This window comes from Amia ocellicauda, chromosome 12 (assembly GCF_036373705.1).
Source record: "Amia ocellicauda isolate fAmiCal2 chromosome 12, fAmiCal2.hap1, whole genome shotgun sequence".
NCBI lineage: Eukaryota > Metazoa > Chordata > Actinopteri > Amiiformes > Amiidae > Amia > Amia ocellicauda.
The window spans coordinates 18,744,012-18,767,100 of NC_089861.1; the positions used below are offsets into that span (position 1 = coordinate 18,744,012).

A 23,089-nucleotide genomic window follows, 5' to 3' on the forward strand; every position below is an offset into this window, starting at 1 on the left:
TGTAACAACATTGTAAATACAGCACTACTCATTATTAAAACACTTCAGTTGTTCACTCTATGTTAAGTGTTGCCAGATTTAATTTCATTAAAAATTCTGGTGAAGAGTAGAACTGGCGGACTTATACAACAATAAACAGCAAGTATACAAACATCTGAACTGATATAAATATATAACCATGTATCAATGCTGTAACAAAATACTGTAAATAAGCAATACTGCTGTTCTCTGTGTAGCTAATGTGATGGATTCTGGCTTCTGGTGGTTCTAGGTTAATGTAATAATTTATGTTTGCAATCATGCCTTTCAAACAATGTCAGGGTACTTGAAAAGCATATTTAAAGGAAATCAAGAATAAAACCAGAGTAATTACAATTTTAAAAGTTTAAGCTGTCAAACTGATGGCCATGACCGTTCATGAGAGAGAGAGAGAGAGAGAGAGAGAGAGAGAGAGAGAGAGAGAAGGACATGGAGTAGAAGATATACAAAAACAATCCTACTCTTACAACTAACAACAATAATAATAATAATGATAATGATAATAATAATAATAATAATAATAATAATAATAATAATAATAATAATAATAATAATAATAATACATATATGAGGTGGTAATTCTAATTGTGTTTATTGTACTTACGATTCCAATGATGGTAAACTTGTTGCAGGGTGGACTGTAGAAGTTGCAGCAGAGGAGAACTGGGTTGATATTGAAGATGCTGTAGTAGTATCTATCTTGATGGGAGATGAAGCTGCAGTTGTGGTAGTAGTGGCAGCTTCAGTTGTCATAATAGTGGAAGCTACAGTTGTGGTTCTAGGAGGTTCTGTTATGGTGGTAGTTGAAGCTGAATTTGTGCTAGTGGACAATTTTGTTGTGGTGGTACTGAGAGCTGTAGTTGTGGAGGTAATGTGAAATTCAGCTGTGGTAGTGGGAGCTTCTGTTGTGATAGTGGGAGATTCAGTTGTGGTAGTGGATGCTGCAGTTATGGTGGAAGTGAGAGCTTCAGTTGTGGGAGTGGAGACAGCTGTTGTGGTGGGAGTGCCAGCCTCAGTTGTACTAGCTGTAGCTTCAATTATGATGGTAGTGGAAGCTTCACTTGTGGTAGTGGGAGCTGCACTTGTGGTGGTAGTTGGAGTTGAGGTCTTGGTAGTGGAAGCTTCAGTTGTAGTAGACGGAGCTTCAGTTGTGCTAGTGGGAGTTCCGGTTGTGATAGTGGCAGCTGCAGTTGTCATACTAGTGGGAGTTTCAGGTTTGGTAGTGGGAGATTCTGTTGTGGTGGTAGTTGAAACTGCAGTTTTAGAAGTGGGAGCTTCAGTTGTACTAGTGTAATCAGTTGTTGTACTGGCAGCTGCAGTTGTCGTAGCAGTGAAAGCTTCAGCTAAGGTAGTGGAAGCTGCAGTTATAGTAGTAGGAGATTCTGTTGTGGTGGTAGTGGGAGCATTAGTTGTGGTGGTAGTTGAAGCTGCAAATGTAGTAGTGGCAGCTTCAATTGTGGTAGTGGGAGTTTCGGTTGTGATAGTGACAGCTGCAGTTGTCGTATTAGTGGGAGTTTTAGCTGTGGTAAAGGGAGATTCTGTTGTGGTGGTAGTTGAAGCTGCAGGTGTAGTAGTGGCAGCATTAGCTGTGGTAGTGGGAGCTTCAGCTGTTCTAGTGGAAGCTGCAGTTGTCGTAATAGTGGGAGTTTCAGTTGTGGTAGTGGGAGATTCTGTTGTGGTGGTAGTTGAAGCTGCAGTTGTAAAACTGAGAGCTTCACCTGTGGTAGTGGGAGCTGCAGATGTCGTAGTAGTTAGAGCTTCAAGTGTAGTAGTGGAAGCTGCAGTTGTGGTGAAAGTGGAAGCTTTAGTTGTGGTGGTAGTTGAAGCAGCAGTTGTCTTAGTGGGAACTTCAGTTGTACTAATGGAGGTTTCGGTTATTGTAGTGGCAGCTGCCGTTGTCATAGTACTGGGAGCTTCAGTTGTCGTAGTAGTTAGAGCTTCAGGTGTAGAAGTGGAAGCTGCAGTTGTGGTGAAAGTGGAAGCTTTAGTTGAGGTGGTAGTTGAAGCAGCAGTTGTCTTAGTGGGAACTTCAGTTGTACTAATGGAGGTTTCGGTTATTGTAGTGGCAGCTGCTGTTGTCGCAGTACTGGGAGTTTCAGTTGTGGTTGTGGGAGATTCTGTTGTGGAGGTAGTTGAAGCTGCAGGTGTAGTAGTGGGAGCTTCAGATATAATAATGGAGAATTCGGTTGTTGTAGTGGAAGCTGCAGTTGTCGTAGTGGTGGGAGTTTCAGCTGTGGTAGTGGGAGCTTCAGTTGTTGTAGTGGAAGCTGCAGTTGTCGTAATAGTGGTAGTTTCAGTTGAGGTAGTGGGAGATTCTGTTGTGGTGGTAGTTGAATCTGCAGTTGTAGTACTGAGAGCTTCACCTGTGGTAGTGGGAGCTCCAGATATCGTAGTAGTGGGAGTTTTAGATGTGGTAGTGGGAGATTCTGTTGTGGTGGTAGTTGAAGCTGCAGGTGTAGTAGTGGGAGTTTCACTTGTACTAATGGAGAATTCGGTTGATGTCGTGGAAGCTGCAGATGTCGTAGCAGTGGGAGTTTTAGTTGTGGTGGTAGCTGAAGCTGCAGATGTAGTAGTGGCAGCATTAGCTCTGGTAGTGGGAGCTTCACCTGTGGTAGTGGGAGCTGCAGATGTTGTAGTAGTGGGAGTTTCAGATGTGGTAGTGGGAGATTCTGTTGTGGTGATAGTTGAAGCTGCAGGTGTAGTAGTGGGAGCTTCAGTTGTCGTAGTAGTAAGAGCTTCAGGTGTAGTAGTGGAAGCTGCAGTTGTGGTGGAAGTGGGAGCTTTAGTTGTGGTGGTAGTTGAAGCAGCAGTTGTCTTAGTGGGAATTTCAGTTGTACTAATGGAGGCTTCGGTTATTGTAGTGGCAGCTGCCGTTGTCGCAGTACTGGGAGTTTCAGTTGTGGTCGTGGGAGATTCTGTTGTGGTGATAGTTGAAGCTGCAGTTGTAGTACTGAGAGCTTCACCTGTGGTAGTGGGAGCTACAGATGTCGTAGTAGTGGGAGTTTCAGATGTGGTTGTGGGAGATTCTGTTGTGGTGGTAGTTGAAGCTGCAGGTGTAGTAGTGGCAGCTTCCGTTGTACTAATGGAGAATTCGGTTGATGTCGTGGAAGCTGCAGTGGTCGTAGTAGTGGGAGTTTTAGTTGTGGTGGTAGCTGAAGCTGCAGATGTAGTAGTGGCAGCTTTAGCTGTGGTAGTGGGAGCTTCAGTTGTTGTAGTGGAAGCTGCAGTTGTCGTAATAGTGGGAGTTTCAGTTGTGGTAGTGGGAGATTCTGTTGTGGTGGTAGTTGAAGCTGCAGTTGTAATACTGAGAGCTTCACCTGTGGTAGTGGGAGCTGCAGATGTCGTAGTAGTTAGAGCTTCAGGTGTAGTAGTGGAAGCTGCAGTTGTGGTGAAAGTGGGAGCATTAGTTGTGGTGGTAGTTGAAGCAGCAGTTGTCTTAGTGGGAACTTCAGTTGTACTAATGGAGGCTTCGGTTATTGTAGTGGCAGCTGCCGTTGTCGCAGTACTGGGAGTTTCAGTTGTGGTTGTGGGAGATTCTGTTGTGGTGGTAGTTGAAGCTGCAGATGTAGTAGTGGCAGCTTTAGCTGTGGTAGTGGCAGCTTCAGTTGTTGTAGTGTAAGCTGCAGTTGTCGTAATAGTGGGAGTTTCAGTTGTGGTAGTGGGAGATTCTGCTGTGGTGGTAGTTGAAGCTGCAGGTGTAGAAGTGGGAGCTTCAGTTATACTAATGGAGAATTCGGTTGTTGTAGTGGAAGCTGCAGTTGTCATAGTAGTTAGAGCTTCAGGTGTAGTAGTGGAAGCTGTAGTTGTGGTGGTAGTGGTAGATTCTGTTGTGGTGGTAGTTGAATCTGCAGTTGTAGTACTGAGAGCGTCACCTGTGGTAGTGGGAGCTGCAGATGTTGTAGTAGTGGGAGTTTCAGATGTGGTTGTTGGAGATTCTGTTGTGGTGGTAGTTGAGGCTGCAGGTGTAGTAGTGGGAGCTTCACTTGTACTAATGGAGAATTCGGTTTTTGTAGTGGAAGCTGCAGTTGTCGTAGTAGTGGGAGTTTCAGTTGTGGTAGTGGGAGATTCTGTTGTGGTGGTAGTTGAAGCTGCAGATGTAGTAGTGGCAGCTTTAGCTGTGGTAGTGGGAGCTTCAGTTGTTGTAGTGGAAGCTGCAGTTGTCGTTACAGTGGGAGCTTCAGTTGTACTAATGGAGAATTCGGTTGATGTCGTGGAAGCTGCAGTTGTCGTAGTAGTGGGAGTTTCATACGTAGTTGTGGGAGATTCTGTTGTGGTGGTAGTTGAAACTGCAGATGTAGTTGTGGGAGCTTCAGTTGTACTAATGGAGAATTCGGTTGATGTCGTGGAAGCTGCAGTTGTCGTAGTAGTGGGAGTTTTAGTTGTGGTGGTAGCTGAAGCTGCAGATGTAGTAGTGGCAGCATTAGCTGTGGTAGTGGGAGCTTCACCTGTGGTAGTGGGAGCTGCAGATGTTGTAGTAGTGGGAGTTTCAGATGTGGTAGTGGGAGTTTTAGTTGTGGTGGTAGCTGAAGCTGCAGATGTAGTAGTGGCAGCATTAGCTGTGGTAGTGGGAGCTTCAGTTGTTGTACTGTAAGCTGCAGTTGTCGTAATAGTGGGAGTTTCAGTTGTGGTAGTGGGAGATTCTGTTGTGGTGGTAGTTGAAGCTGCAGGTGTAGTAGTGGGAGCTTCAGTTATACTAATGGAGAATTCGGTGGTTGTAGTGGAAGCTGCAGTTGTCGTAATAGTGGGAGTTTCAGTTGTGGTAGTGGGAGATTCTGTTGTGGTGGTAGTTGAAGCTGCAGTTGTAATACTGAGAGCTTCACCTGTGGTAGTGGGAGCTGCAGATGTCGTAGTAGTTAGAGCTTCAGGTGTAGTAGTGGAAGCTGCAGTTGTGGTGAAAGTGGGAGCATTAGTTGTGGTGGTAGTTGAAGCAGCAGTTGTCTTAGTGGGAACTTCAGTTGTACTAATGGAGGCTTCGGTTATTGTAGTGGCAGCTGCCGTTGTCGCAGTACTGGGAGTTTCAGTTGTGGTAGTGGGAGATTCTGTTGTGGTGGTAGTAGAAGCCGCAGTTGTAATACTAAGAGCTTCACCTGTGGTAGTGGGAGCTGCAGATGTCGTCGTAGTGGGAGTTTCATATGTGGTTGTGGGAGATTCTGTTGTGGTGGTAGTTGAAGCTGCAGGTATAGTAGTGGGAGCTTCACTTGTACTAATGGAGAATTCGGTTGATGTCGTGGAAGCTGCAGTTGTCGTAGTAGTGGGAGTTTTAGTTGTGGTGTTAGCTGAAGCTGCAGATGTAGTAGTGGCAGCTTCCGTTGTACTAATGGAGAATTCGGTAGTTGTAGTGGAAGCTGCAGTTGTCGTAGTAGTGGGAGTTTCAGTTGTGGTGGTAGCTGAAGCTGCAGATGTAGTAGTGGCAGCTTTAGCTGTGGTTGTGGGAGCTTCAATTGTTATAGTGGAAGCTGCTGTTGTCGTAATAGTGGGAGTTTCAGTTGTGGTAGTGGGAGATTCTGTTGTGGTGGTAGTTGAAGCTGCAGTTGTAATACTGAGAGCTTCACCTGTGGTAGTGGGAGCTGCAGATGTCGTAGTAGTTGGAGTTTCAGATGTGGTTGTTGGAGATTCTGTTGTGGTGGTAGTTGAAGCTGCAGATGTAGTAGTGGCAGCTTTAGCTGTGGTTGTGGGAGCTTCAATTGTTATAGTGGAAGCTGCTGTTGTCGTAATAGTGGGAGTTTCAGTTGTGGTAGTGGGAGATTCTGTTGTGGTGGTAGTTGAAGCTGCAGTTGTAATACTGAGAGCTTCACCTGTGGTAGTGGGAGCTGCAGATGTCGTAGTAGTTGGAGTTTCAGATGTGGTTGTTGGAGATTCTGTTGTGGTGGTAGTTGAAGCTGCAGGTGTAGTAGTGGGAGCTTCAGTTGTACTAATGGAGAATTCAGTTGATGTCGTGGAAGCTGCAGTTGTCGTAGTAGTGGGAGTTTCATACGTGGTTGTGGGAGATTCTGTTGTGGTGGTAGTTGAAGCTGCAGGTGTAGTTGTGGGAGCTTCAGTTGTACTAATGGAGAGTTCGGTTGATGTCGTGGAAGCTGCAGTTGTCGTAGTAGTGGGAGTTTTAGTTGTGGTGGTAGCTGAAGCTGCAGATGTAGTAGTGGCAGCATTAGCTGTGGTAGTGGGAGCTTCAGTTGTTGTAGTGGAAGCTGCAGTTGTCGTAGTGGTGGGAGTTTCAGCTGTGATAGTGGGAGATTCTGTAGTGGTGGTAGTTGAAGCTGCAGTTGTAGTACTGAGAGCGTCACCTGTGGTAGTGGGAGCTGCAGATGTCGTAGTAGTGGGAGTTTCATATGTGGTTGTGGGAGATTCTGTTGTGGTGGTAGTTGAAGCTGCAGGTGTAGTAGTGGGAGCTTCAGTTGTACTAATGGAGAATTCGGTTGATATCGTGGAAGTTGCTGTTGTCGTAGTAGTGGGAGTTTTAGTTGTGCTGGTAGCTGAAGCTGCAGATGTAGTAGTGGCAGCATTAGCTGTGGTAGTGGGAGCTTCAGTTGTTGTAGTGGAAGCTGCAGTTGTCGTAGTGGTGGGAGTTTCAGCTGTGGTAGTGGGAGATTCTGTTGTGGTGGTAGTTGAAGCTGCAGTTGTAGTACTGAGAGCGTCACCTGTGGTAGTGGGAGCTGCAGATGTTGTAGTAGTGGGAGTTTCAGATGTGGTTGTTGGAGATTCTGTTGTGGTGGTAGTAACAGCTGCTGGTGTAGTAGTGGGAGCTTCACTTGTACTAATGGAGAATTCGGTTGATGTAGTGGAACCTGCAGTTGTCGTAGTAGTGGGAGTTTTAGTTGTGGTGGTAGTAACAGCTGCTGGTGTAGTAGTGGCAGCTTCATTTGTACTAATGGAGAATTCGGATGTTGTAGTGGAAGCTGCAGTTGTCGTAGTGGTGGGAGTTTCAGTTGTGGTAGTGGGAGATTCTGTTGTGGTGGTAGTTGAAGCTGCAGATGTAGTAGTGGCATCTTTAGCTGTGGTAGTGGGAGCTTCATTTGTTGTAGTGGAAGCTGCAGTTGTAGTACTGAGAGCTTCACCTGTGGTAGTGGGAGCTCCAGATATCGCAGTAGTGGTAGTTTTAGATGTGGTAGTGGGAGATTCTGTTGTGGTGGTAGTTGAAGCTGCAGGTGTAGTAGTGGGAGCTTCAGTTATACTAATGGAGAATTCGGTTGTTGTAGTGGAAGCTGCAGTTGTCGTAGTGGTTAGAGCTTCAGGTGTAGTAGTGGAAGCTGCAGTTGTGGTGGAAGTGTGAGCTTTAGTTGTGGTGGTAGTTGAAGGAGCAGTTGTCTTAGTGGGAACTTCAGTTGTACTAATGGAGGCTTCGGTTATTGTACTGGTAGCTGCCGTTGTCGCAGTACTGGGAGTTTCAGTTGTGGTAGTGGGAGATTCTGTTGTGGTGGTAGTTGAAGCTGCAGCTGTAGTACTGAGAGCTTCACCTGTGGTAGTGGGAGCTGCAGATGTCGTAGTAGTTGGAGTTTCAGATGTGGTTGTGGGAGATTCTGTTGTGGTGGTAGTTGAAGCTGCAGGTGTTGTAGTGGGAGCTTCACTTGTACTAATGGAGAATTCGGTTGATGTCGTGGAAGCTGCAGTTGTCGTAGTAGTTACAGCATCAGGTGTAGTAGTGGAAGCTGTAGTTGTGGTGGAAGTGGGAGCTTTAGTTGTGGTGGTAGTAGAAGCAGCAGATCTAGTACTGGCAGCTTTAGCTGTGGTAGTCGAACCTTCAGTTGCTCTAGTGGAAGCTGCAGTTGTCGTAGAACTGGGAGGTGCAGTTGTGGTACTGGGAGATTCTGTTGTGGTGCTAGTGGAAGCGGTAGTTGTCATAGTATTAGGAGCTTCAGTTGTGGTAGTGGGAGCTGCAGTTGTCGTAGTAGTGGGAGTTTCAGTTGTAGTAGTCGAACCTGCAGTTGTAGTAGTGGGAGCTTCAGTTATGGTAGTGGAAGCTGCAGTTGTCGTAGTACTGAGAGTTTCAACTGTGGTAGTGGATGCTGCACTTAACATAGTAGTGGGAGTTTCAGTTGTGGTAGTGGGAGATGCTGTTGTGGTGGTAGTTGAAGATGCAGTTGTAGAAGTGTTACCTTCAGTTGTGCTACTGGGAGCTTCGGTCGTGGGAGTGGGAGACTCTGTTGTGGTAGTGGGAGCTTCAGATATGGTAGTGGATGATGCAGTTGTCGTAGTAGTCGGAGTTTCAGTCTTAGTAGTGGTAGATGCTGTTGTGGTGGTAGTTGAAGGTGCTATTGTAGTAGTCGCAGCTTCAGTTGTGGAAGTGGGAGCTTCGGTTGTCGTAGTACTGAGAGTTTCAACTGTGGTAGTGGATGCTGCACTTAACGTAGTAGTGGGAGTTTCAGTTGTGCTAGTGGGAGTTTCAGATGTGGAAGTGGGAGATGCTGTTGTGGTGGTAGTTGAAGGTGCTGTTGTAGTAGTCGCAGCTTCAGTTGTGGTAGTGGGAGCTTCAGTTGTGGTATTGGAATCTGCAGTTGTCGTAGAACTGGGAGTTTCAGTTGTGGTACTGGCAGATTCTGTTGTGGTGCTAGTGGAAGCGGTAGTTGTCATCGTATTAGGAGCTTCAGTTGTGGTAGTGGAAGCTGCAGTTGTCGTAGTACTGAGAGTTTCAACTGTGGTAGTGGATGCTGCACTTAACGTAGTAGTGGGAGTTTCAGTTGTGCTAGTGGGAGTTTCAGTTGTGGAAGTGGGAGATGCTGTTGTGGTGGTAGTTGAAGGTGCTGTTGTAGTAGTCGCAGCTTCAGTTGTGGTAGTGGGAGCTTCAGTTGTGGTATTGGAATCTGCAGTTGTCGTAGAACTGGGAGTTTCAGTTGTGGTACTGGCAGATTCTGTTGTGGTGCTAGTGGAAGCGGTAGTTGTCATAGTATTAGGAGCTTCAGTTGTGGTAGTGGAAGCTGCAGTTGTCGTAGTACTGAGAGTTTCAACTGTGGTAGTGGATGCTGCACTTAACGTAGTAGTGGGAGCTTCACCTGTGGTAGTGGGAGCTGCAGATGTCGTAGTAGTTGGAGTTTCATACGTGGTTGTGGGAGATTCTGTTGTGGTGGTAGTTGAAGCTGCAGGTGTAGTTGTGGGAGCTTCAGTTGTACTAATGGAGAGTTCGGTTGATGTCGTGGAAGCTGCAGTTGTCGTAGTAGTGGGAGTTTTAGTTGTGGTGGTAGCTGAAGCTGCAGATGTAGTAGTGGCAGCATTAGCTGTGGTAGTGGGAGCTTCAGTTGTTGTAGTGGAAGCTGCAGTTGTCGTAGTGGTGGGAGTTTCAGCTGTGATAGTGGGAGATTCTGTTGTGGTGGTAGTTGAAGCTGCAGTTGTAGTACTGAGAGTGTCACCTGTGGTAGTGGGAGCTGCAGATGTCGTAGTAGTGGGAGTTTCATATGTGGTTGTGGGAGATTCTGTTGTGGTGGTAGTTGAAGCTGCAGGTGTAGTAGTGGGAGCTTCAGTTGTACTAATGGAGAATTCGGTTGATATCGTGGAAGTTGCTGTTGTCGTAGTAGTGGGAGTTTTAGTTGTGGTGGTAGCTGAAGCTGCAGATCTAGTAGTGGCAGCATTAGCTGTGGTAGTGGGAGCTTCAGTTGTTGTAGTGGAAGCTGCAGTTGTCGTAGTGGTGGGAGTTTCAGCTGTGGTAGTGGGAGATTCTGTTGTGGTGGTAGTTGAAGCTGCAGTTGTAGTACTGAGAGCGTCACCTGTGGTAGTGGGAGCTGCAGATGTTGTAGTAGTGGGAGTTTCAGATGTGGTTGTTGGAGATTCTGTTGTGGTGGTAGTAACAGCTGCTGGTGTAGTAGTGGGAGCTTCACTTGTACTAATGGAGAATTCGGTTGATGTAGTGGAACCTGCAGTTGTCGTAGTAGTGGGAGTTTTAGTTGTGGTGGTAGTAACAGCTGCTGGTGTAGTAGTGGCAGCTTCATTTGTACTAATGGAGAATTCGGATGTTGTAGTGGAAGCTGCAGTTGTCGTAGTGGTGGGAGTTTCAGTTGTGGTAGTGGGAGATTCTGTTGTGGTGGTAGTTGAAGCTGCAGATGTAGTAGTGGCATCTTTAGCTGTGGTAGTGGGAGCTTCATTTGTTGTAGTGGAAGCTGCAGTTGTAGTACTGAGAGCTTCACCTGTGGTAGTGGGAGCTCCAGATATCGCAGTAGTGGTAGTTTTAGATGTGGTAGTGGGAGATTCTGTTGTGGTGGTAGTTGAAGCTGCAGGTGTAGTAGTGGGAGCTTCAGTTATACTAATGGAGAATTCGGTTGTTGTAGTGGAAGCTGCAGTTGTCGTAGTGGTTAGAGCTTCAGGTGTAGTAGTGGAAGCTGCAGTTGTGGTGGAAGTGTGAGCTTTAGTTGTGGTGGTAGTTGAAGGAGCAGTTGTCTTAGTGGGAACTTCAGTTGTACTAATGGAGGCTTCGGTTATTGTACTGGTAGCTGCCGTTGTCGCAGTACTGGGAGTTTCAGTTGTGGTAGTGGGAGATTCTGTTGTGGTGGTAGTTGAAGCTGCAGCTGTAGTACTGAGAGCTTCACCTGTGGTAGTGGGAGCTGCAGATGTCGTAGTAGTTGGAGTTTCAGATGTGGTTGTGGGAGATTCTGTTGTGGTGGTAGTTGAAGCTGCAGGTGTTGTAGTGGGAGCTTCACTTGTACTAATGGAGAATTCGGTTGATGTCGTGGAAGCTGCAGTTGTCGTAGTAGTTACAGCATCAGGTGTAGTAGTGGAAGCTGTAGTTGTGGTGGAAGTGGGAGCTTTAGTTGTGGTGGTAGTAGAAGCAGCAGATCTAGTAGTGGCAGCTTTAGCTGTGGTAGTCGAACCTTCAGTTGCTGTAGTGGAAGCTGCAGTTGTCGTAGAACTGGGAGGTGCAGTTGTGGTACTGGGAGATTCTGTTGTGGTGCTAGTGGAAGCGGTAGTTGTCATAGTATTAGGAGCTTCAGTTGTGGTAGTGGGAGCTGCAGTTGTCGTAGTAGTGGGAGTTTCAGTTGTAGTAGTCGAACCTGCAGTTGTAGTAGTGGGAGCTTCAGTTATGGTAGTGGAAGCTGCAGTTGTCGTAGTACTGAGAGTTTCAACTGTGGTAGTGGATGCTGCACTTAACATAGTAGTGGGAGTTTCAGTTGTGGTAGTGGGAGATGCTGTTGTGGTGGTAGTTGAAGATGCAGTTGTAGAAGTGTTACCTTCAGTTGTGCTACTGGGAGCTTCGGTCGTGGGAGTGGGAGACTCTGTTGTGGTAGTGGGAGCTTCAGATATGGTAGTGGATGATGCAGTTGTCGTAGTAGTCGGAGTTTCAGTTTTGGTAGTGGTAGATGCTGTTGTGGTGGTAGTTGAAGGTGCTGTTGTAGTAGTCGCAGCTTCAGTTGTGGTAGTGGGAGCTTCAGTTGTGGTACTGGAAGCTGCAGTTGTTGTAGAACTGGGAGTTTCAGTTATGGTACTGGGAGATTCTGTTGTGGTGCTAGTGGAAGCGGTAGTTGTCATAGTATTAGGAGCTTCAGTTGTGGTAGTGGAAGCTGTAGTTGTCGTAGTACTGAGAGTTTCAACTGTGGTAGTAGATGCTGCACTTAACGTAGTAGTGGGAGTTTCAGTTGTAGTAGTGGGAGATGCTGTTGTGGTAGTAGTTGAAGGTGCTATTGTAGTAGTCGCAGCTTCAGTTGTGGAAGTGGGAGCTTCGGTTGTCGTAGTACTGAGAGTATCAACTGTGGTAGTGGATGCTGCACTAAACGTTGTAGTGGGAGTTTCAGTTGTGGTAGTGGGAGCTTCAGTTGTGGTATTGGAATCTGCAGTTGTCGTAGAACTGGGAGTTTCAGTTGTGGTACTGGCAGATTCTGTTGTGGTGCTAGTGGAAGCGGTAGTTGTCATCGTATTAGGAGCTTCAGTTGTGGTAGTGGAAGCTGCAGTTGTCGTAGTACTGAGAGTTTCAACTGTGGTAGTGGATGCTGCACTTAACGTAGTAGTGGGAGTTTCAGTTGTAGTAGTGGGAGATGCTGTTGTGGTAGTAGTTGAAGGTGCTATTGTAGTTGTCGCAGCTTCAGTTGTGGAAGTGGGAGCTTCGGTTGTCGTTGTACTGAGAGTATCAACTGTGGTAGTGGATGCTGCACTAAACGTTGTAGTGGGAGTTTCAGTTGTGGTAGTGGGAGCTTCAGTTGTGGTATTGGAATCTGCAGTTGTCGTAGAACTGGGAGTTTCAGTTGTGGTACTGGCAGATTCTGTTGTGGTGCTAGTGGAAGCGGTAGTTGTCATCGTATTAGGAGCTTCAGTTGTGGTAGTGGAAGCTGCCGTTGTCGTAGTACTGAGAGTTTCAACTGTGGTAGTGGATGCTGCACTTAACGTAGTAGTGGGAGTTTCAGTTGTGCTAGTGGGAGTTTCAGTTGTGGAAGTGGGAGATGCTGTTGTGGTGGTAGTTGAAGGTGCTGTTGTAGTAGTCGCAGCTTCAGTTGTGGTAGTGGGACCTTCAGTTGTGGTACTGGAAGCTGCAGTTGTCGTAGAACTGGGAGTTTCAGTTGTGGTACTGGGAGATTCTGTTGTGGTGCTAGTGGAAGCGGTAGTTGTCATAGTATTAGGAGCTTCAGTTGTGGTAGTGGAAGCTGCAGTTGTCGTAGTACTGAGAGTTTCAACTGTGGTAGTGGATGCTGCACTTAACGTAGTAGTGGGAGTTTCAGTTGTAGTAGTGGGAGATGCTGTTGTGGTAGTAGTTGAAGGTGCTATTGTAGTTGTCGCAGCTTCAGTTGTGGAAGTGGGAGCTTCGGTTGTCGTAGTACTGAGAGTATCAACTGTGGTAGTGGATGCTGCACTAAACGTTGTAGTGGGAGTTTCAGTTGTGGTAGTGGGAGCTTCAGTTGTGGTATTGGAATCTGCAGTTGTCGTAGAACTGGGAGTTTCAGTTGTGGTACTGGCAGATTCTGTTGTGGTGCTAGTGGAAGCGGTAGTTGTCATCGTATTAGGAGCTTCAGTTGTGGTAGTGGAAGCTGCAGTTGTCGTAGTACTGAGAGTTTCAACTGTGGTAGTGAATGCTGCACTTAACGTAGTAGTGGGAGTTTCAGTTGTGCTAGTGGGAGTTTCAGTTGTGGAAGTGGGAGATGCTGTTGTGGTGGTAGTTGAAGGTGCTGTTGTAGTAGTCGCAGCTTCAGTTGTGGTAGTGGGACCTTCAGTTGTGGTACTGGAAGCTGCAGTTGTCGTAGAACTGGGAGTTTCAGTTGTGGTACTGGGAGATTCTGTTGTGGTGCTAGTGGAAGCGGTAGTTGTCATAGTATTAGGAGCTTCAGTTGTGGTAGTGGAAGCTGCAGTTGTCGTAGTACTGAGAGTTTCAACTGTGGTAGTGGATGCTGCACTTAACGTAGTAGTGGGAGTTTCAGTTGTGGTAGTGGGAGCTTCGGTTTTGGTAGTGGAAGCTGCAGTTGTCGTAGTACTGAGAGTATCAACTGTGGTAGTGGATGCTGCACTTAACGTAGCAGTGGGAGTTTCAGTTGTGGTAGTGGGAGCTTCGGTTGTGGTAGTGGAAGCTGCAGTTGTCGTAGTACTGATAGTATCAACTGTGGTAGTGGATGCTGCACTTAACGTAGCAGTGGTAGTTTCAGTTGTGGTAGTGGGAGATTCTGTTGTGCTGCTAGTGGAAGCTGTAGTTGTCGCAGTAGTGGGAGTTTCAGTTGTGGTAGTGGGAGCTTCGGTTTTGGTAGTCGAAGCTGCAGTTGTCGTAGTACTGAGAGTATCAACTGTGGTAGTGGATGCTGCACTTAACGTAGCAGTGGGAGTTTCAGTTGTGGTAGTGGGAGCTTCGGTTGTGGTAGTGGAAGCTGCAGTTGTCGTAGTACTGATAGTATCAACTGTGGTAGTGGATGCTGCACTTAACGTAGCAGTGGTAGTTTCAGTTGTGGTAGTGGGAGATTCTGTTGTGCTGCTAGTGGAAGCTGTAGTTGTCGCAGTAGTGGGAGCTTCAGTTGTGGTAGTGGGACCTGCAGTTGTCGTAGTAGTGGGAGTTTCAATTGTAGTAGTCGAAGCTTCAGTTGTGGTGGTAGTCGAAGTTGGAGTTGTAGTAGTGGGAGCTTCAGTTGTGGAAGTGGGAGCTTCGGTTGTTGTAGTGGGAGACTCTGTTGTGGTAGTGGGAGCTTCAGATATGGTAGTGAAAGATGCATTTGTAGTAGTGGTACCTTCAGTTGTGGTAGTGGGAGCTTCGGTTGTGGTAGTGGAAGCTGCAGTTGTCGTAGTACTGAGAGTATCAACTGTGGTAGTGGATGCTGCACTTAACGTAGCAGTGGGAGTTTCAGTTGTGGAAGTGGGAGCTTCGGTTGTGGTAGTGGGAGACTCTGTTGTGGTAGTGGGAGCTGCAGTTGTCGTAGTAGTGGGAGTTTCAATTGTAGTAGTCGAAGCTTCAGTTGTGGTGGTAGTCGAAGCTGTATTTGTCGTAGTAGTGGGAGCTTCAGTTGTGGTAGTGGGAGCTGCAGTTGTCGTAGTAGTGGGAGTTTCAATTGTAGTAGTCGAAGCTTCAGTTGTGGTGGTAGTCGAAGCTGCAGTTGTTGTAGTGGTACCTTCAGTTGTGGTAGTGGGAGCTTCGGTTGTGGTAGTGGAAGCTGCAGTTGTCGTAGTACTGAGAGTATCAACTGTGGTAGTGGATGCTGCACTTAACGTAGCAGTGGGAGTTTTAGTTGTGGAAGTGGGAGCTTCGGTTGTGGTAGTGGGAGACTCCGTTGTCGTAGTGGGAGCTTCAGATATGGTAGTGGAAGATGCAGTTGTCGTAGTAGTGGGAGTTCCAGTTGTGGTAGTGGGATCTGCAGTTGTCGTAGTAGTGGGAGTATCAATTGTAGCAGTCGAAGCTGCAGTTGTAGTAGTGGTACCTTCAGTTGTGGTAGTGGGAGCTTCGGTTGTGGTAGTGGAAGCTGCACTTGTCGAAGTACTGAGAGTATCAACTGTGGTAGTGGATGCTGCATTTAACGTAGCAGTGGGAGTTTCAGTTGTGGTAGTGGGACCTGCAGTTGTCGTAGTAGTGGGAGTTTCAATTGCAGTAGTCGAAGCTTCAGTTGTGGTGGTAGTCGAAGCTGCAGTTGTAGTAGTGGGAGCTTTAGTTGTGGTAGTGGAAGATGCAGTTGTCGTAGTAGTGGGAGTTCCAGTTGTGGTAGTGGGATCTGCAGTTGTCGTAGTAGTGGGAGTATCAATTGTAGCAGTCGAAGCTGCAGTTGTAGTAGTGGTACCTTCAGTTGTGGTAGTGGGAGCTTCGGTTGTGGTAGTGGAAGCTGCACTTGTCGAAGTACTGAGAGTATCAACTGTGGTAGTGGATGCTGCATTTAACGTAGCAGTGGGAGTTTCAGTTGTGGTAGTGGGACCTGCAGTTGTCGTAGTAGTGGGAGTTTCAATTGCAGTAGTCGAAGCTTCAGTTGTGGTGGTAGTCGAAGCTGCAGTTGTAGTAGTGGGAGCTTTAGTTGTGGTAGTGGAAGATGCAGTTGTCGTAGTAGTGGGAGTTCCAGTTGTGGTAGTGGGATCTGCAGTTGTCGTAGTAGTGGGAGTATCAATTGTAGCAGTCGAAGCTGCAGTTGTAGTAGTGGTACCTTCAGTTGTGGTAGTGGGAGCTTCGGTTGTGGTAGTGGAAGCTGCACTTGTCGAAGTACTGAGAGTATCAACTGTGGTAGTGGATGCTGCATTTAACGTAGCAGTGGGAGTTTCAGTTGTGGTAGTGGGACCTGCAGTTGTCGTAGTAGTGGGAGTTTCAATTGCAGTAGTCGAAGCTTCAGTTGTGGTGGTAGTCGAAGCTGCAGTTGTAGTAGTGGGAGCTTCAGTTGTGGTAGTGGGAGCTTCAGTAGTGGTAGTGGAAGCTGCAGTTGTCGTCGTACTGAGAGTATTAATTGTGGTATTGGATGCTGCACTTAACGTAGCAGTGGGAGTTTCAGTTGTGGAAGTGGGAGCTTCGGTTGTGGTAGTGGGAGACTCTGTTGTGGTAGTGGGAGCTTCAGATATGGAAGTGGAAGATGCAGTTGTCGTAGTATTGGGAGTTTCAGTTGTGGTAGAGGGAGATGCTATTGTGGTGGTAGTTGAAGCTACAGTTGTAGTAGTGGGATATTCAGTTGTGGTAGTGGGAGCTTCGGTTGTCATAGTGGGAGCTGTAGTTGTCGTAGTACTGAGAGTATCATCTGTGCTAGTGGATGCTGCACTTAAAATAGCAGTGGGAGTTTCAGTTGTGGTAGTGGGAGATTCTGTTGTGCTGCTAGTGGAAGCTGTAGTTGTCGCAGTAGTGGGAGCTTCAGTTGTGATAGTGGGAGCTGCAGTTGTCGTAGTAGTGGGAGTTTCAATTGTAGTAGTCGAAGCTTCAGTTGTGGTGGTAGTCGAAGCTGCAGTTGTAGTAGTGGGAGCTTCAGTTGTGGTAGTGGGAGCTGCAGTTGTCATAGTAGTGGGAGTTTCAATTGTAGTAGTCGAAGCTGCAGTTGTAGTAGTAGAGTGAGTTTCAATTGTAGTAGTCGAAGCTTCAGTTGTGGTGGTAGTCGAAGCTGCAGTTGTTGTAGTGGTACCTTCAGTTGTGGTAGTGGGAGCTTCGGTTGTGGTAGTGGAAGCTGCAGTTGTCGTAGTACTGAGAGTATCAACTGTGGTAGTGGATGCTGCACTTAACGTAGCAGTGGGAGTTTCAGTTGTGGAACTGGGAGCTTCGGTTGTGGTAGTGGGAGACTCCGTTGTGGTAGTGGGAGCTTCAGATAAGGATGTGGAGGATGCAGTTGTCGTAGTAGTGGGAGTTTCAGTTGTGGTAGAGGGAGATGCTGTTGTGGTGTTAGTTGAAGCTGCAATTGTAGTAGTGGGATATTCAGTTGTGGTAGTGGGAGCTGCAGTTGTCGTAGTATTGGGAGTTTCAATTGCAGTAGTCGAAGCTTCAGTTGTGGTGGTAGTCGAAGCTGCAGTTGTAGTACTGAGAGTATCAACTGTGGTAGTGGATGCTGCATTTAACGTAGCAGTGGGAGTTTCAGTTGTGGTAGTGGGACCTGCAGTTGTCGTAGTAGTGGGAGTTTCAATTGCAGTAGTCGAAGCTTCAGTTGTGGTGGTAGTCGAAGCTGCAGTTGTAGTAGTGGGAGCTTCAGTTGTGGTAGTGGAAGATGCAGTTGTCGTAGTAGTGGGAGTTCCAGTTGTGGTAGTGGGATCTGCAGTTGTCGTAGTAGTGGGAGTATCAATTGTAGCAGTCGAAGCTGCAGTTGTAGTAGTGGTACCTTCAGTTGTGGTAGTGGGAGCTTCGGTTGTGGTAGTGGAAGCTGCACTTGTCGAAGTACTGAGAGTATCAACTGTGGTAGTGGATGCTGCATTTAACGTAGCAGTGGGAGTTTCAGTTGTGGTAGTGGGACCTGCAGTTGTCGTAGTAGTGGGAGTTTCAATTGCAGTAGTCGAAGCTTCAGTTGTGGTGGTAGTCGAAGCTGCAGTTGTAGTAGTGGGAGCTTCAGTTGTGGTAGTGGGAGCTTCAGTAGTGGTAGTGGAAGCTGCAGTTGTCGTCGTACTGAGAGTATCAACTGTGGTATTGGATGCTGCACTTAACGTAGCAGTGGGAGTTTCAGTTGTGGAAGTGGGAGCTTCGGTTGTGGTAGTGGGAGACTCTGTTGTGGTAGTGGGAGCTTCAGATATGGAAGTGGAAGATGCAGTTGTCGTAGTATTGGGAGTTTCAGTTGTGGTAGAGGGAGATGCTATTGTGGTGGTAGTTGAAGCTACAGTTGTAGTAGTGGGATATTCAGTTGTGGTAGTGGGAGCTTCGATTGTCATGGTGGGAGCTGCAGTTGTCGTAGTACTGAGAGTATCATCTGTGCTAGTGGATGCTGCACTTAAAATAGCAGTGGGAGTTTCAGTTGTGGTAGTGGGAGATTCTGTTGTGCTGCTAGTGGAAGCTGTAGTTGTCGCAGTAGTGGGAGCTTCAGTTGTGGTAGTGGGACCTGCAGTTGTCGTAGTATTGGGAGTTTCAATTGTAGTAGTCGAAGCTTCAGTTGTGGTGGTAGTCGAAGCTGCAGTTGTAGTAGAGGTACCTTCAGTTGTGGTAGTGGGAGCTTCGGTTGTGGTAGTGGAAGCTGCAGTTGTCGTAGTACTGAGAGTATCAACTGTGGTATTGGATGCTGCACTTAACGTAGCAGTGGGAGTTTCAGTTGTGGTAGTGGGAGATTCTGTTGTGCTGCTAGTGGAAGCTGTAGTTGTCGCAGTAGTGGGAGCTTCAGTTGTGATAGTGGGAGCTGCAGTTGTCGTAGTAGTGGGAGTTTCAATTGTAGTAGTCGAAGCTTCAGTTGTGGTGGTAGTCGAAGCTGCAGTTGTAGTAGTGGGAGCTTCAGTTGTGGTAGTGGGAGCTGCAGTTGTCATAGTAGTGGGAGTTTCAATTGTAGTAGTCGAAGCTGCAGTTGTAGTAGTAGAGTGAGTTTCAATTGTAGTAGTCGAAGCTTCAGTTGTGGTGGTAGTCGAAGCTGCAGTTGTTGTAGTGGTACCTTCAGTTGTGGTAGTGGGAGCTTCGGTTGTGGTAGTGGAAGCTGCAGTTGTCGTAGTACTGAGAGTATCAACTGTGGTAGTGGATGCTGCACTTATCGTAGCAGTGGGAGTTTCAGTTGTGGAAGTGGGAGCTTCGGTTGTGGTAGTGGGAGACTCCGTTGTGGTAGTGGGAGCTTCAGATAAGGGAGTGGAGGATGCAGTTGTCGTAGTAGTGGGAGTTTCAGTTGTGGTAGAGGGAGATGCTGTTGTGGTGGTAGTTGAAGCTGCAATTGTAGTAGTGGGATATTCAGTTGTGGTAGTGGGAGCTGCAGTTGTCGTAGTATTGGGAGTTTCAATTCTAGTAGTCGAAGCTGCAGTTGTAGTAGTGGTACCTTCAGTTGTGGTAGTGGGAACTTCGGTTGTGGTAGTGGAAGCTGCAGTTGTCGTAGAACTGAGAGTATCAACTGTGGTAGTGGATGCTGCACTTAACGTAGCAGTGGGAGTTTCAGTTGTGGTAGTGGGAGATTCTGTTGTGCTGCTAGTGGAAGCTGTAGTTGTCGCAGTAGTGGGAGCTTCAGTTGTGGTAGTGGGACCTGCAGTTGTCGTAGCAGTGGGAGTTTCAATTGTAGTAGTCAAAGCTTCAGTTCTGGTGGTAGTCGAAGTTGCAGTTGTAGTAGTGGGAGCTTCAGTTGTGGAAGTGGGAGCTTCGGTTGTGGTAGTGGAAGACTCTGTTGTGGCAGTGGGAGCTGCAGATATGGTAGTGGAGGATGCAGATGTAGTAGTGGTACCTTCAGTTGTGGTAGTGGGAGCTTCAGATATGGTAGTGGAAGATGCAGTTGTAGTAGTGGTACCTTCAGTTGTGGTAGTGGGAGTTTCAGTTGTGGTAGTGGGAGCTGCAGTTGTCGTAGTAGTGGGAGTTTCAATTGTAGCAGTCGAAGCTGCAGTTGTAGTAGTGGTACCTTCAGTTGTGGTAGTGGGAGCTTCGGTAGTGGTAGTGGAAGCTGCAGTTGTCGTAGTACTGAGAGTATCAACTGTGGTAGTGGATGCTGCACTTAACGTAGCAGTGGGAGTTTCAGTTGTGGTAGTGGGAGACTCTGTTGTGGTAGTGGGAGCTTCAGATATGGAAGTGGAAGATGCAGTTGTCATAGTAGTGGGAGTTACAGTTGTGGTAGAGGGAGATGCTGTTGTGGTGGTAGTTGAAGCTGCAGTTGTAGTAGTGGTACCTTCAGTTGTGGTAGTGGGAGCTTCGGTTGTGGTAGTGGAAGCTGCAGTTGACGTAGAACTGAGAGTATCAACTGTGGTAGTGGATGCTGCACTTAACGTAGCAGTGGGAGTTTCAGTTGTGGTAGTGGGAGATTCTGTTGTGCTGCTAGTGGAAGCTGTAGTTGTCGCAGTAGTGGGAGCTTCAGTTGTGGTAGTGGGACCTGCAGTTGTCGTAGTAGTGGGAGTTTCAATTGTAGTAGTCAAAGCTTCAGTTGTGGTGGTAGTCGAAGTTGCAGTTGTAGTAGTGGGAGCTTCAGTTGTGTAAGTGGGAGCTTCGGTTGTGGTAGTGGAAGACTCTGTTGTAGTAGTGGGAGCTTCAGATATGGTAGTGGAGGATGCAGTTGTAGTAGTGGTACCTTCAGTTGTGGTAGTGGGAGCTTCAGATATGGTAGTGGAAGATGCAGTTGTCGTAGTAGTGGGAGTTTCAGTTGTGGTAGAGGGAGATGCTATTGTGGTGGTAGTTGAAGCTGCAGTTGTAGTAGTGGGATATTCAGTTGTCGTAGTGGGACCTGCAGTTGTCGTACTAGTGGGAGTTTCAATTGTAGTAGTCGAAGCTGCAGTTGTAGTAGTGGTACCTTTAGTTGTGGTAGTGGGAGCTTCGGTTGTGGTAGTGGAAGCTGCAGTTGTCGTAGTACTGAGAGTATCAACTGTGCTAGTGGATGCTGCACTAAACGTAGCAGTGGGAGTTTCAGTTGTGGTAGTGGGAGATTCTGTTTTGCTGCTAGTGGAAGCTGTAGTTGTCGCAGTAGTGGGAGCTTCAGTTGTGGTAGTGGGACCTGCAGTTGTCGTAGTAGTGGGAGTTTCAATTGTAGTAGTCGAAGCTTCAGTTGTGGTGGTAGTCGAAGCTGCAGTTGTAGTAGTGGGAGCTTCAGTTGTGGTAGTGGGAGCTTCGGTTGTGGTAGTGGAAGCTGCAGTTGGCGTACTGAGAGTATCAACTGTGGTAGTGGATGCTGCACTTAACGTAGCAGTGGGAGTTTCAGTTGTGGTAGTGGGAGATTCTGTTGTGCTGCTAGTGGAAGCTGTAGTTGTCACAGTAGTGGGAGCTTCAGTTGTGGTAGTGGGACCTGCAGTTGTCGTACTAGTGGGAGTTACAATTGTAGTAGTCGAAGCTTCAGTTGTGGTGGTAGTCGAAGTTGCAGTTGTAGTAGTGGGAGCTTCAGTTGTGGAAGTGGGAGCTTCGGTTGTGGTAGTGGAAGACTCTGTTGTGGTAGTGGGAGCTTCAGATATGGTAGTGGAAGATGCAGTTGTCGTAGTAGTGGGAGTTTCAGTTGTGGTAGAGGGAGATGCTATTATGGTGGTAGTTGAAGCTGCAATTGTAGTAGTGGGATATTCAGTTGTCGTAGTGCGAGCTGCAGTTGTCATAGTAGTGGGAGTTTCAATTGTAGTAGTCGAAGCTGCAGTTGTAGTAGTGGTACCTTCAGTTGTGGTAGTGGGAGCTTCGGTTGTGGTAGTGGAAGCTGCAGTTGTCGTAGTACTGAGAGTATCAACTGTGCTAGTGGATGCTGCACTTAACGTAGCAGTGGGAGTTTCAGTTGTGGTAGTGGGAGATTCTGTTGTGCTGCCAGTGGAAGCTGTAGTTGTCGCAGTAGTGGGAGCTTCACTTGTGATAGTGGGAGCTGCAGTTGTCGTAGTAGTGGGAGTTTCAATTGTAGTAGTCGAAGCTTCAGTTGTGGTGGTAGTCGAAGCTGTAGTTGTCGTAGTAGTGGGAGTATCAACTGTGGTAGTGGGAGCTTCGGTTGTGGTAGTGGAAGCTGCAGTTGTCGTAGTACTGAGAGTATCAACTGTGCTAGTGGATGCTGCACTTAATGTAGCAGTGGGAGCTTCAGTTGTGGTAGTGGGACCTGCAGTTGTCGTAGTAGTGGGAGTTTCAATTGTAATAGTCGAAGCTGCAGTTGTAGTAGTGGTACCATTAGTTGTGGTAGTGGGAGCTTCGGTTGTGGTAGTGGAAGCTGCAGTTGTCGTAGTACAGAGAGTATCAACTGTGCTAGTGGATGCTGCACTTAACGTAGCAGTGGGAGTTTCAGTTGTGGTAGTGGGAGATTCTGTTGTGCTGCTAGTGGAAGCTGTAGTTGTCGCAGTAGTGGGAGCTTCAGTTTTGGTAGTGGGACCTGCAGTTGTCGTAGTAGTGGGAGTTTCAATTGTAGTTGTCGAAGCTTCAGTTGTGGTGGTAGTCGAAGCTGCAGTTGTAGTAGTGGTATCTTCAGTTGTGGTAGTGGGAGCTTCGGTTGTGGTAGTGGAAGCTGCAGTTGTCGTACTGAGAGTATCAACTGTGGTAGTGGATGCTGCACTAAACGTAGCAGTAGGAGTTTCAGTTGTGGTAGGGGGAGATTCTGGTGTGCTATTAGTGGAAGCTGTAGTTGTCGTAGTAGTGGGAGTTTCAGTTGTGGTAGAGGGAGATGCTGTTGTGGTGGTAGTTGAAGCTGCAGTTGTAGTAGTGGGATTTTCAGTTGTGGTAGTGGGAGCTGCAGTTGTCGTAGTAGTGGGAGTTTCAATTGTAGCAGTCGAAGCTGCAGTTGTAGTAGTGGAACCTTCAGTTGTGGTAGTGGGAGCTTCGGTTGTGGTGGTAGTCGAAGCTGCAGTTGTTGTAGTGGTACCTTCAGTTGTGGTAGTGGGAGCTTCGGTAGTGGTAGTGGAAGCTGCAGTTGTCGTAGTACTGAGAGTATCAACTGTGGTAGTGGATGCTGCACTTAACGTAGCAGTGGGAGTTTCAGTTGTGGAAGTGGGAGCTTCGGTTGTGGTAGTGGGAGACTCAGTTGTGGTAGTGGGAGCTTCAGATATGGAAGTGGAAGATGCAGTTGTCGTAGTAGTGGGAGTTTCAGTTGTGGTAGAGGGAGATGCTATTGTGGTGGTAGTTGAAGCTGCAGTTGTAGTAGTGGGATATTCAGTTGTCGTAGTGGGAGCTGCAGTTGTCATAGTAGTGGGAGTTTCAATTGTAGTAGTCGAAGCTGCAGTTGTAGTAGTGGTACCTTCAGTTGTGGTAGTGGGAGCTTCGGTTGTGGTAGTGGAAGCTGCAGTTGTCGTAGTACTGAGAGTATCAACTGTGCTAGTGGATGCTGCACTTAACGTAGCAGTGGGAGTTTCAGTTGTGGTAGTGGGAGATTCTGTTGTGCTGCCAGTGGAAGCTGTAGTTGTCGCAGTAGTGGGAGCTTCACTTGTGATAGTGGGAGCTGCAGTTGTCGTAGTAGTGGGAGTTTCAATTGTAGTAGTCGAAGCTTCAGTTGTGGTGGTAGTCGAAGCTGTAGTTGTCGTAGTAGTGGGAGTATCAACTGTGGTAGTGGGAGCTTCGGTTGTGGTAGTGGAAGCTGCAGTTGTCGTAGTACTGAGACTATCAACTGTGGTAGTGGATGCTGCACTTAACGTAGCAGTGGGAGTTTCAGTTGTGGTAGTGGGAGATTCTGTTGTGCTGCTAGTGGAAGCTGTA

General features: G+C 47.4%; 3 protein-coding genes across 3 annotated transcripts in view; all 3 read right to left on the bottom strand.

The window, feature by feature from the left end:
- LOC136764477 (pneumococcal serine-rich repeat protein) overlaps positions 1 to 12,043 on the bottom strand; it is a 33,900-nt gene extending 21,857 nt beyond the window's left edge. Inside the window, exon 1 of the mRNA XM_066718596.1 lies at positions 644 to 12,043. Coding sequence (XP_066574693.1) covers positions 644 to 11,865 — 11,222 coding nt within the window. The 5' untranslated portion in view covers positions 11,866 to 12,043. The remainder of the gene's footprint in view (positions 1 to 643) is intronic.
- Positions 12,044 to 12,259: 216 nt separating this feature from the next.
- On the bottom strand, positions 12,260 to 15,281 carry LOC136765028 (mucin-22-like). The gene is made up of 3 exons (XM_066719504.1): positions 15,277 to 15,281; positions 12,418 to 15,046; positions 12,260 to 12,295 (listed from the first exon to the last, which is right to left on the bottom strand). Exons 1-3 carry the CDS (start codon positions 15,279 to 15,281, stop codon positions 12,260 to 12,262), a joined length of 2,670 nt encoding a protein of 889 aa, XP_066575601.1.
- Positions 15,282 to 17,182: 1,901 nt separating this feature from the next.
- LOC136765029 (mucin-5AC-like) lies at positions 17,183 to 22,984 on the bottom strand. Its single transcript, XM_066719505.1, has 3 exons — positions 20,676 to 22,984; positions 18,382 to 19,133; positions 17,183 to 17,239 (listed from the first exon to the last, which is right to left on the bottom strand). The coding sequence occupies exons 1-3, from the start codon at positions 22,579 to 22,581 to the stop codon at positions 17,183 to 17,185; spliced, it is 2,715 nt and encodes a 904-aa protein (XP_066575602.1). The 5' UTR covers positions 22,582 to 22,984.
- Between the last annotated feature and the right edge of the window lie 105 nt (positions 22,985 to 23,089).

Bases quoted from the DNA above. Each gene is read 5' to 3' on its own strand.
- LOC136765028 (XM_066719504.1), bottom strand. The intron at 12,296-12,417 runs GCACCTTCAACT...TGAAACTCTCAG, and splicing joins AAGCTGCGACTACTACAACA to TACTACGACAACGGCAGCTT.
- LOC136765029 (XM_066719505.1), bottom strand. From the start codon at position 22,581: ATGACAACTGCAGCTCCCACTACGACAACTGAATATCCCACTACTACA. The intron at 19,134-20,675 runs GCACAACAGAAT...CTGCCACAACAG, and splicing joins AACTACAGCTTCCACTAGCA to AGTCTTCCACTACCACAACC. The intron at 17,240-18,381 runs GCTTCGACTACT...TGATACTCTCAG, and splicing joins CGACTACCACCACAACTGAA to TACTTCGACAAGTGCAGCTT.